The sequence below is a fragment of the Colletotrichum aenigma genome (assembly GCF_013390185.1).
Source record: "Colletotrichum aenigma strain Cg56 chromosome Unknown KSG_Cg56_contig09, whole genome shotgun sequence".
NCBI classification, from domain to species: Eukaryota; Fungi; Ascomycota; class Sordariomycetes; order Glomerellales; family Glomerellaceae; genus Colletotrichum; species Colletotrichum aenigma.
Genome location: NW_023500915.1, coordinates 2,428,814 through 2,440,886, shown reverse-complemented (window position 1 = coordinate 2,440,886; position 12,073 = coordinate 2,428,814). Strand labels below are relative to the sequence as shown.

Below are 12,073 nucleotides of genomic sequence, written 5' to 3'. Positions count from 1 at the left end.
CGGCAATAAATTAATGAGTAACGACCCTGACAGCCTGAAGCATCATGCCGAAGATAAATCCGCGCGCCACCTCCTCGACTTGGAGGCTGTCGAAGATGCGCCCGAGCGCGTCCGTCGTGGCAGCCTGTCCCATGACGCCCGACAAAGCAGCCGGAACACCCCGTCTAATCAGTAGGTTGCGTGCCTTGATGCGCAGCTTCTCCTTCTCTTCGTCCGTCATCTCGGCGGGCCAAGCCGCTCGTTCTTCGTCTGTCGGCATCGTGTTCTCCCGCAGCGTGCGCAGGTGGTAGGCCAGCCCCGCGTCGCTTGTGTTGGCGTCAATGACCGACTCCTGCATCATCTGCTGGATGGAAATCAGGGAAGGGTTGCCAGGGCGGAGCAGGAAGGACTTGGCGGCGGCCAGCAGTGTTCGGCGAATGTTCCAGGCCGATGAGAGCGTGTACATCTCATTGATAATGGCGAAGACCAGCTCTACTGCTACGTTTGTTTCCTGCTCTGACAGCGGAGAATGCTGTCGCGCAGGTTTTGGCTCCTTCTTGGTTCCTGGCGAGGCAGCACCGGTGCTGTTGCGCGGCTGGCTTGCCTCGTTCATCCTCGACTGCATGTCACCGTGAGTGGGCGACTCCCAGTCCTCTGGCATCTCGTCAGGGGGTGGTGGGAGATGCTGGATGTGCATAACATCCAGACTCGTCGACGACGGCGATCGCAGAGGAGGAGATTGCAGCGGCGCTAGGCTAGAAGCTCTACTATGTTCGCGACTACCCGTGGCGCTCGGCGTGTTCCGCTCCCATCGGTCAGATCGAGGCTTCAAGCTGTCCGCCTCTGAATCACCTCGAGGGTCGAAGCTGGGTCTCCTTTCCATAGGGGCGACCTTGCCGGGCTGAGTCGAGACAATCGACGATCTTTGACTGTCCAGACTGTCCCGAGGCTTCCGAGGTCCATTGCCTATGGGCGAAGTGAGAGCTGCGTTCAGGCTGGTGGTGCTGTCCATCCTGGGTGGAGTGCCGGTCGACCAACGGTTGTTCGTCTGGATCTGGCTCGTCTGAATCTCTGACAATGACGAAGCGGTGTTCTTTCTGGCGCCTAATCCGATGTTGCTGAACACACCAGTCACACCACCGAAAACAGCCTTTCCTCCCTCAGCAACACCCTTGGGGCCCATCGTCAGAACATCCAGCATGTTCTTGCCGACAGTGTCCCATGCCAAACCTGACTTGGAGTTGCTGTGCCCATGGCCGAGGCCATTGTCCTTCTCCAGGAAGCGCTTCATTCCTTCGCTCTCGGCGAGTGACTGGTACCAACAAGCATCTTTCACATATCGCTCCAACTCGCCACGCAGGGATGCTCTGGTATGGGACTTCCAGTTGGGAAGCTCCGCATGCTGCTCCGTGAAAGCCGTCGCGCCAGAAATTGTGGCGATCCGCCTCAAGATCTCGTGCAAAGTCTCGAAATCAGAGTAGCGCCTGACAATCATCCAGCCAGAATAGTGGTGCGATGATGGCTCGATCTGGACGAGATAGTCCCAAGTAGGCTTCGTTCGGATCCGAGCTTTTTCATTGTCGGTGTCGTCATGGAGGATGACGGTGGCATTGTGCAGCGTCAAGGAAGGCTTGCGAGGGCCTTCATCAGATGAATCCGGATCCTCCCTCCCGGGAGGCACGATCTGGTCGAAGCTGGTGAACTGAGATGATACACTTTCATTGGCGGCGTGTTTCGGCGACGGGTTCCTGCTTGGCTCCTCCACACTCGACTTTGGCGTGATGGGCGAGTGCAGGCTACCGTCCTTGTTTGATCCGTGGGAAGCGTTAGATGTGTGTGTTGAAGGCTTCTCTGCCGAAGACTGTGATCTAGGAGACAGTTCCCCTGGTGAGGAAACAATCTTGCCCTCGGGGATTCGCACTGACGGGTCTGCTCCGATGCTCTGGCGGGACTTTCTTTTGGACTCCTCCTCCGCGATCAGGGCGTTCATGCGCTTCATTTCCTCCATGGCTTCTTCCATCTCTTCATCGGCCTTGCTTAGTTGCTTCTTATGCGCCGTAGACCCCTTCTGGCGCGCGCGTTCCATATCCAGGGAGCTCCGGTTTCCCTTGGTCAGCGCAATGTTGCCGAGGTTTCCATCAATATCAACAAATGCGTTGTTGGCTGCAGCCGTCGCGGCGTCCGCGGCAGCATCAGGCCCCGTCTTCATGCCTACATCGATGGCCTGGCTGAAGTCGGGCTCGCCGGCCTCTAGCAGGTAGACGATCCAGCCGTTGATCCACTCCGGCTTCGAGCACGACTGCAGAGTCATCTCCAGTATCACACCGGCCAGAATTTCTCGCAGGAACACCCGCGCGGGGTCGCAGTTGTAGGCTGAGCGATCGAGGTACCCGAGCAAGTCGTCTGCCACATTGCGGAACTTGGCGGCTTGCTGCGGGTGGTTCATGAGGTTGGCCAGGTTGGAGTTGGGGTTCTCCTCGAGGTACTTGGAGACGACGTCCGCGGCGGACGCGCCGGGAGCGTTGTGCTGCTCGGTAAAGGCGGAGGACAGCTCGGACAGGAACACAATGAACATGGACGAAGCGTTCGTCATGAAATCGAGGAACGAGTCGGCGGGTCGCTTGCGGTATAGCTGGTTTGAAACGCGGAGAAGGAAGAAGTTGAGGAGCTTCCGGCAGGACAGCGGGAACGAACGGTCGGATGGCAGGATGGGCGAGTACCACCACTTGACATAGTCGCGGATGACGGCGTCCACCAGACCGGTCAATGCCTCGCGCGTCTCGGGCTGGAAGTCATCGAAGCCTTGGATCTGTTTCTCTTCCTCTTCCGCATCGTCGCTGGGCGGCACAGCGACCCTCGTGATGGACAGTCGTTCCAGGACATCGAGGCCCTTCTCGCCCCGGACAGCCCGGGAGACTTCTGGATGGCGCGCCTCGTATGCGATGAATGTCACGACGCCGCCGAATGCGCCAATGAGCACGAGTCCAGCCCTGCCGAGGACGAAGTAGGTGGAAGCCGCAAGGCCAACAGCAATGGCGCCGAGTGTTTCTGGTGTCGCAGTCGACAGGAACCGGAGAACCTTGGTCACCGCATCGTCTTCGTCCTCCGGCCTGGGCGGGTTCGCTGCGCTCGGTACCGGCGCACTCGTTGCAGATGGCTCGGCGGGGATCGTGGGCTTCTCTTCGGTGGTGGGTTCTTGGATCGCGGGCTTCTCGATCACAGGGAGGGTTGGTGAGGTTGTCTCGGGAGCGGACTGTCCCTTCTCAGCAACGGGAGCTCCGCCGGGTGGATGCGCTTCGGCGGCGGGTGTCGATTCCATGTTTTGCTTAGTTCGTCGATCTATTGAATTCGTCTGAGGCCCTATCCTCTCACATCCCTGATGCTGGAGTCAAAGGGCAAAGGGTGCATTGAACGAGTCGAGCAGTCAGGCGGGAGTGGTGGTGGTGAGCTGCTTGGCGGTATAAGGAAAAAAATAAAAACAAATTGACATGGAAGCTTGCGGTGGTTCGATGGTACGGATGAAAGAGCTGTAAGTGCAAGCTCAAAAAAGGACAGGTTGGCCGTGTTCTTTTTTCTGCAAGTCAGCCACCAGTGCAAGCACAGGTAGGTACGGGTTTCGTGGCAGTGTTTCGAGAGGGAAAGCGAGGCGTGGACGGTTGCTTCCACAAGAATCAGATCTCGTTTTAGGGGGGGCCTAAGCGCGAAAATGGGATTGGGGAAATGTGTTGACGTCGAGTCTGCCGTCGTCAACGAGGGCCAGCTGCGCCAGTGGAGTTGGGGGCAGATTAGCACCAACCAGAACAGGCACATTGGCTCGTGTGTCCACTGTCCATCAGTCTGGAGGGAGGTCCAGAAGCTCCTAATTTTAGTGACGTGCCAGCACCCCCTGCGGCTCCCGGCAAGAAAAAATCCCCGTACACTGGGAATCGTGGGTTTCTTCCGCTGGGCGGTGTCTTACTGGTCTTTCCACCCTGATTCCACCTCTAGATTGAATCCGGCTATGATCAGTCAAGGGATGGGGCAAGCAAGAAAGGGGATGCTACCGGCTATCCGAGCACAGGCAAAAAGCATGCTGTGTAGCCCATTCTTCCCCGGATGACACTACAGAAAATAGGAGAGAATACTGGGGAACAGAAGGCGGCGCAGTTGCACCACGGAATTTGGGGTTGAAACAAATCTCAAGACGACTCTGGGTCAGGGGCCGTCTCGTGGGCGCTGGACGTGAGACGATTAGACGGGCGTCCCTTGCAGCCAGTCTGCAGCTAACACAGCACAACGAGATGGACAATAATTTCAAAATTTTTCTCGATTACTTTTTTTCTCATTGGCATCGCTGAAATGCTAGGTATGCATGCAGCTGCGCGCGTAGGGTCACATTGAATCATTTCCCATGTGATGTTGGTGCATCCATCCCGGTCTTCCACAGTCCCATCGCATCTTTCCAAGGAGCCACATCAAAATCAAGGTCGCACAGCGGCACCGGGCTGGCTCATTGTGACATTTCTTCGGCCTCGATCCCGGAAGCCAAGCAAGTGGATACCTGCCTACCTAGTAATATCCGGGTATCGATATCTCAGATAAGATAAGCCGCTCACGTGCTCGCGCACCTGTGCTGGCGTGCGTGGGGGCCCGACGTCATGCGTGGAAGTCGCGCCGGAACCACTTTAGCAACGCGTCTGTCGTGACTGCCGTCTCATTCACAGCGTCAATCTCACCCAATTCTTTGGTGTTGTCGCAATCCACTCTCCTTTGCGATCCTCGCGCCAATCAGCCTACCCTCAAACCCAAGACGCACACTCATTCTATTACCCCAAACCGTCATTTCCGTTTTATCCTGCAACCGCGACTCAGCCATGCCTTTCACCAAGGGTTCCAAACGCAGCGCAAAGCGCGACGCGCCCAGCGACTCTGACGACGACAAGCCCGTCAAGAAGACCAAGACCTCCAAGTCCGAAGACCTCGGCAGCGGCAAAGACAACAACGGAGACCCGTACTGGGATGTAAGTGTTCGCCTACTGGAGAAATGACATGTTGAGACTAAACCACCACTAACACACCCCTCTCAAAGCTCTCCGGCAAGCGCCGCGTGGGTGTCTCCCAATTCAACAAGGCAACTCTCATCAACATCCGCGAGTTCTACGAAAAGGACGGCAACATGCTGCCCGGAAAGAAGGGCATCTCCCTGTCGATCCCGCAGTACGAGGCCCTCCTCAAGGCCGTCCCCGCCATCAACGCGAAGCTGCGCGCCATGGGCCACGACGTCGGTGGTGCTGCCGAGGACGGTGACGCCGCCCCGGGCGCCGAGGAGTCTTCCAAGGCCGTGTCCAAGGAGAAGAAGTCCAAGTCTAGCAAGGCCAACATCGAGGCTACCAGTGACGAGGAGTCAGACTAAGGTAGTCAGGCCACGTTGTGGTAATCATTTTCAAAAAGAAAGGCGCTGTCAGGAAGGGGATTGGAGGAAAAGCTGCACTTTTTTCACATGTCACTTGCATTTTTGTTGCTTAATTACTCCTGGTCATGACAAACAGGCTGTACTATTAGGAATAGTCATAATGGGATGCCGCGCCACGGCCATCTGGGATGGTGGGAGTTGAATCGAATCGACGCTGCAGTTGACTTCCCTCCGTGCTGCGTGACTCGTTCAGGATTTGCTTGCGGATCGCACCCGATACATGTCATCGGCATGGAACTACAAACACATAGATGAACCGCATATAATTAGACGGGGAGCGTAGTAGTCGCCTTTGCGGGTCATCGTGATCCACGTCCGAGTGTGTGCCGAGAGGCATCCCCTGTGTCCCATGAGGTCCGGAACTGGTGATGAACGATGGTGGCGATTGTGGACGACAGCGACAATAGGAGACGACGGCAGAGGATGACGACGCTGATGATCACCGATAGGAACAAAAGCAACGATAGGGCCGACAGGAACAGGGCAAAGTCTAAGAACAACAGGATCGCAGATTTGAGCCTTTCTCAAGCAGTTGCTTGACGAATAAGAGACATCTGCCCTGCAGCCAGAGGAAAGCAAAGCTGGCGAGAACGACGAGGCCGCGGGTACTGCCAATACGGAGAACATCCATATTGACAAGGTCGATAAGAAGGAAATCAAAGCAACTGGCAAAGGGAACTTCGAAAGAGACAACGGTACCACGTTTCGAGGCAATGCTCAAAGTTCCAAGTCGAATGTCCCTGCGGTACCTGCAAGCTCTCCTCCGGAACCAGGCTCTCCAGCGGCCCCGGCCACTGGCTCTGTCGATGACGAATCCACACGGCAACTTTTGGAGCAGCGGGAGACTGTCAAGGCAAGGCTACGTGAACACATGACGGCAGAGGCAGTCCAAAAGTTGGAAGAACTCTTCGGAACGGAAATGACGCCGAGGCTGCTCTTCATTGCAGGGGAGTACCCACCAGTGTTGGTAGCTCGTACGTATCAGCGCACCACCCAGGTGATGTCGGAATTGTTTGATATACCTGAACAGCTCTTGATAAAGCGGTAACATCAAGCTAAGAGTGACAGATGACGCGAGAGCAAAACACTGTTTTCGGCTGGACCCTAGACAACATGCGTCCGAAGATGGGAGATACAGAGAATGGTGGAAACGGTGGAACACTATCTAGCGCCTACATCCAAGCGTAGTGATGAGACCGATAGCGTAAAGAAACATAGAATTTGCCCCTACTGGATATCTTCGTTCCGGCATGATCATAGCTTTCGGGGGAGGTACTTCACTGTCTCTAATGCCCATGATAGTTTGCCCGTTCTCACGGGCATCTCTTCGTCCCTATTCTCAGAAGTTAACTCGGTAATCATTTCTCGAGGATTCTGTTGAACCTCAAGCTGTGGCAGGTCAGATCTGGTTGTCCACAAGCCAAACTTTTCACCAAGTGTTAGGAGCTGGGTTGAACTTCAACTGCCGCTAGATCTGAATGATGCTGACGTGACAGGTTGCTGAGATTCGCATGTCGGGGACCTGCGTGTAACGTCTGGCACGACGGTCGTCGAGCCGGAACTTTGAGGTGTGTCGTTTTTCTCGCCTTCGTATTCAAAGCTACGATTACCGAGGAGGCCATCATCATGCACTACTGCTTTCCCTTTGTCGAGGCTTATGATGGATGCTTTCGCGGGGATGATTCGGGGGTATTTTGTATAATAATCGATGGTGGAGGATGATGATGGCTCATAATAGACGATATGGGTGACGATGGACACAACATGCGGCGGATATGAAGACGACTTCGTCCATATCTGGCATGATGCAGCACTCCATGCCTTCTGAAAGTAGCCTTGATTCACAGAAGACAGAGAAGACGCTCAGCTCTTTCCTGGCATTCTCACAGTACTTGCTGCAGATGCCCCTGCCTTATGGAGCAACTTCTCACTGTAAGTAAGCGCCGTGGTTCTTTCTATTCCAGAGGTATCGTGTCCTTTCCCCGTGCCGACTTACACCAGAGTCGTCGGCGACGGGACTGACTATCCCGAACCGGCACCGGCCCCACATACCGGAGAAATGCTCCGAAGCGCGGGTCTCTAACGGAAGTCCGTGACACAATCAAGCGATGCATCAGTGTTATGAAGCATTATTCTAGCACTTCGTGCCCTGCAAGCGCAATTACAGTAGAGTGGGACAACAGCGCGACCCTAGACGGAGATCATGCAAAGGAATCGATCTCAAGACGTCTTAGGGCAGATAAGGTAGAAGAGCGGGACCCCTAGCAGACCCTGTGTGGCCCTTGCGCATTGCAATCCACCCTCTCATTTGTTTGATGAAAGAAATGAGAATGGATGGATGTTTGACTGCGGGCTGCCTATTGTGTTAGGAAGTCTCGGGAGACATCATCATCAAACACTGCCTGTCGTCCAACGGGGCGACAAACCCGCGTTAGGGATGTGAGACCGACTTACTCGCATTCAAACTGCTCACAAGCGCAGTCCTTTCTTCTTCGACTCGTAAATTGCACCACAATCTTCTTCTCCTCACTCAATTTTAACGCCGTGTGTCATGTTTGATGATCGTGATATCGTCGCAAAAAATTACCGCTAGGCCGTTTTCCCCCCGTTTCTCCCGCGTGATTGCAGTGGGCCTCCTCCCCAGCGGCCGCGAAACCTCCTTCTTAATCTCGCCAATTTCAAACGCTTTGCTCTGGCTTCCGATTTGCGAGCTCGTCAAAAACGCTCTTGACATGCAGTGATATCCATGCCACCCCTGCCGGCGACTACCACAGCAAGCTTAGCTTGTCTTTGTTTCCTTCCTTCCCCGGTGTACCATGTACTAAGCATTGTACCGTTGTATTGTTTGAGCCACACTTGGGAGACCTCCTCTCATGAAGCCTTGGGAAGCCCAATGTCGACGATCCACGGCAAGTGCTGCGGCTGCTCGCCATCTCCCTTAATAGCAGCATTCACAAACAGTGTATCTTCCCTAGGAACCAACGGGCGCTCGTCGTCGGCGCAGTGCGATGTGGTAAAGTACCCCCTCCGCAGCCCCTCCTCCATCTTCCGCCTCTTCTCAGCAATGACATCCGCCCCGTCAAACCTGCCCGGCGTCAAGCCCGCAAGGCTTTCCACAGCAACGCTCTTTTCATGATTGATATCCGCAAAATGGGACGCAGCAGTGCATCCTTCGCCCGCCAAGCCATCAGCCAACGCGGCCCTCTCGCTGCGCCGCCAGCGCACAAGCTTCGCGCCCCAGCCCCGATGGACGTGCCCGAAGCAGTGCAAGCGCGGCTTGGCCCGTCGTACCGCCGCGAAGAGCCCGGCGCTGCCGATCCGCTCCCCGCCGGCGGTGCGGTCCAGCACGCCGTGCGGTGGGCCGTGGGTGACGACGACGTCCACGTCGTCGCTGACATCCCACTGGCGGGACGCCTCCTCGCGGGGGTCGTATTGGAACGCCCAGTCTTCGGTGGACGGCGTGAAGGGGCTCGCGTAGAGGGTGAGGTGGGCGCCGCTGGGCAGGTTGAGGCGGTGCGTGCCTTGGTGCTGGAGGAAGGTGATGTCGGCGGCGGAGGCGAGGAGGAGGTCGCGGGCCTGGTTGAAGGTGCCGTATTCTGCGTGGACGAGGGCCATGTCGACGGGCGGGGGGATCTCTGCGATTTTGGACTTGAAGATCGGGGTGTCGAGCGTCCAGTCGTGGTTCCCTGCTATCATAATCTTGAGGGGAGCGTTGATGCTCTTCATGAGGTTTATGGTCCTTTGGGACTCGACGAGCTTGGATTCTTCGGTGAGGTCACCGCAGTGGATCGCCACGTCGACGGAGGGTAGCGGTTGGGAACCTGGGAGTGAGCTTGCGCCGTGGGTGTCTGATATGATGAGAATGCGGGTCTTGATCCCGGGAGTTGGAGTTGAGGCGTCCATTTTGTGTTGATAATCTGTGGGCAAATCTTCTCCTGGGTAGTATCACGACCTCAGCAATTTTAAAAAGTAGTATATGGAAATTTTGAGCGTCAAGCTAGCTAAAGACATGTGTTTAACTTCAGGTTTCCGGCCATCTCTGAACAGAATGTACGGTCTGGTCTGCCATCAAGGTCGAGCCAAACCAGGCAGCCTAAACCCGCTGTTGTATGCTTTTTCACCATGACTTCGCAACAAAAGGCATCTGTTCTATCATGAGTTGTTGCAAATGACTTCAATGACTTCATTAGCAGCCAGGGTTGTATGTAGTTGACGACGTCCGAAACATGACTCAGTTGGGCATAGCTCCCATCTAAGTGACACAAGCTACCGTTGATCGCCTCTCTATTCATATCTTTTACCTCTGGGAAGCTCAGCCCCGTCGGGAATGCAAGATTTCCCGCATCACCAGATGAAAAAGAACTTGGCTTCATCGGCGGCTGAGAACGACGCCCTTGGCGCGTTAAACCGCACATCGTCACGATACTTTTCTTCACTGCCGAAATACCACGAGCACTTCTTGCCTCGGGCTGGCCCGCATAAACTCAAAAGAAGCTGAGGCCGGGAACGATGCAGTTCGCAGCTGTGGGAGAGCAGAGACCCAAGGCCGACCTGGCACCGGCAGAAGGTTTACGGGGGACGGCGGACAAGACGGATGCCCGCCGCAGGCCAGTCTAGAATTTTTCTCAGTTGTGCGCCCTACCGTTGTGCTGCTGAAAAAATAAGTTCAGACTATTCTGAGTTTGGGCAACGCAAAGCATAGTCGACAGACATCGGATTATTATCATTGACGCGGGAAGTCAGGTTCACTCCGGGCAGGCCGCCGCCGCCACCCCTCGCTTGCGGCACCGCCCTTGGCACGCCTTCATCATGTGACGATCATACGCGCAGCAAGGGTCGGCAGAGTTGACGTCGTTTGGTGTTGGGTTGGGAGGCCACATGCCTCGGGAGGAGGATGAGGGTTGAAGATGGCAAAACAAGTATATGGATGATCGGAGGAAACGTGCTGCTTGCTTCTTGTTTTTCAGGAACCGAAGACCTAGCCGTGGCGAATCGTATTGAGCGATGTGAGGCGAAGAGGCAGGCATACGGGAAAACAACGGGAGTGATATCCATGTGGTTGAGGTGACCGCAGCAGGTTTTGGAGGGGTAGCTGAGGCCGATTCAGCCCCAACGGCGGGGAAGCGTCCCGGTGTGGTGGCCACTCTGGGCAAAGGTCGCTCTTCGGTGTGAAGTGCTTCCGCGCATTGCATTGCAAAGACCGAGAAGACTGACGTGAGGTTTCCAAAGTCCGCGGACAGGACACAGCAAAACACGAGTTGAGTGAGGTGAGGCCTGAATGCGAACGGAGGCTGAGCAGGCTCGAAAATGTGGGGATGCAGCCGAAGGTGTGCAGTGTGCGGGGGGGCTTGGAGGCGTCGTCACCTGGGGAGCAAGTGTGGCGTTCGACCCCTCTGGGCTGTGAGTGGCCATATCGCTTTGGAAGTACCTTTGGCGCCTCTCTCTCTCTTTTCTTAATTTTATTTTTAGGGACACACGCAAAGGTTAAGCCTCCGCAGAGCTGCAGCCCGCAGCGATACGTACTGTGTACTATGGTATCTCACCACTCATCGTCTTCTCTCTGTTGTTGCCCTCCCCCCCCCCCCCCCCACCCCTGTCCACTCTCGACTGGAAGACGCCGGTTACCCTGTCAATGGCTCGGAAAGTTGGTGGTCGCCCCTCCCAAGCTAAACAACGGGATCCCAGCAGCAGCCATGCAACCACGGGAACGCGCGAACAATCGAGCAGGCAACGAACGGCTGTTGCGGCACTCGTTGATTGCTTGGAATCTGCTTGCTTGCGATCGACCCGCGGGTACCTTGCGCGTCCGCTGGCTGATTCGATCATTCGACGGGAGGACTCCAAGTTTTTTTCTTCTATTGTTCCTTGTGTGCAACCTATGTTGAGGTGAGGTAATGCCGTAATGGGGTCGCATCTTTGGATTTCGGACGATGCAGACGGGCTGCCGGGACACACGGGGGAGCATTTCGTCATTTTCACGAGGATGTGATGCCCTGCTGTCTGTCGCTTGTCACGCTTGTTCTGGCAGCGCGGACGGTCGTGCTGGTGGACAGACGCCGATGACATGGCGGACAGACCTGTGACCTCTCTTTTTTGGGCGCAGGACAGGACAACACAGACCGACGGTTGGCATTAGCCGGACTGCGATGGCCAGACAGAGGGCAGAAGACTGAGACAAGAGGGTTGAAGATGCAATGTGCTGCTTGCCCGTCCACGTCGTCGCCAATGCCGACGAGTGGCAGGGACCGAAGCGTGGCCCGTCCATTTTCTCTTGCGATTGCGCCCCTCACTCCTCCAGGCTCCGTTGTGTGTGGGAGGGGAGGGGAGCAGTGAAGTGTTGACAACACCCTGTCCACGTCGTTGCCCTGCACTGGCATCCGCCGTCTTTCGGGGGACCCTGACATGCCCACCATTGAGGCCCCCAGCGACGTCACCTGCTGCCCCCTCGACGGCCATGGCCCCGACAGAAGTCAATGTTGATGGACATGCTTTTGTAAATTTTCGGATGTGCAGCGAGAAGTGATGCGCGGCAGTTTATTTTATCATGAGCGTTTATTGGTCTCTGTTTGCATTATCAAGAATTATACTGACCAGGATGCTTTTGTACCTCCTGTGCCTTGCGGAGTGCTCTGTATCCTGCTT

General features: G+C 55.8%; 3 protein-coding genes across 3 annotated transcripts; 1 reads left to right on the top strand and 2 right to left on the bottom strand.

The window, feature by feature from the left end:
* Positions 1-10: 10 nt before the first annotated feature.
* On the bottom strand, positions 11-3,298 carry CGCA056_v013311 (uncharacterized protein; the record flags this gene model as incomplete). The annotated part of the gene is made up of 1 exon (XM_037328555.1): positions 11-3,298. One exon carries the CDS (start codon positions 3,296-3,298, stop codon positions 11-13), a length of 3,288 nt encoding a protein of 1,095 aa, XP_037172810.1.
* A 1,534-nt stretch (positions 3,299-4,832) lies between these two features.
* CGCA056_v013310 (putative RNA polymerase II transcriptional coactivator) lies at positions 4,833-5,371 on the top strand (the record flags this gene model as incomplete). Its single annotated transcript, XM_037328554.1, has 2 exons — positions 4,833-4,979; positions 5,048-5,371. 2 exons carry the CDS (start codon positions 4,833-4,835, stop codon positions 5,369-5,371), a joined length of 471 nt encoding a protein of 156 aa, XP_037172811.1.
* A 2,931-nt stretch (positions 5,372-8,302) lies between these two features.
* rglC-0 (putative rhamnogalacturonate lyase C) lies at positions 8,303-9,334 on the bottom strand (the record flags this gene model as incomplete). Its single annotated transcript, XM_037328553.1, has 1 exon — positions 8,303-9,334. The coding sequence occupies one exon, from the start codon at positions 9,332-9,334 to the stop codon at positions 8,303-8,305; it is 1,032 nt and encodes a 343-aa protein (XP_037173368.1).
* Between the last annotated feature and the right edge of the window lie 2,739 nt (positions 9,335-12,073).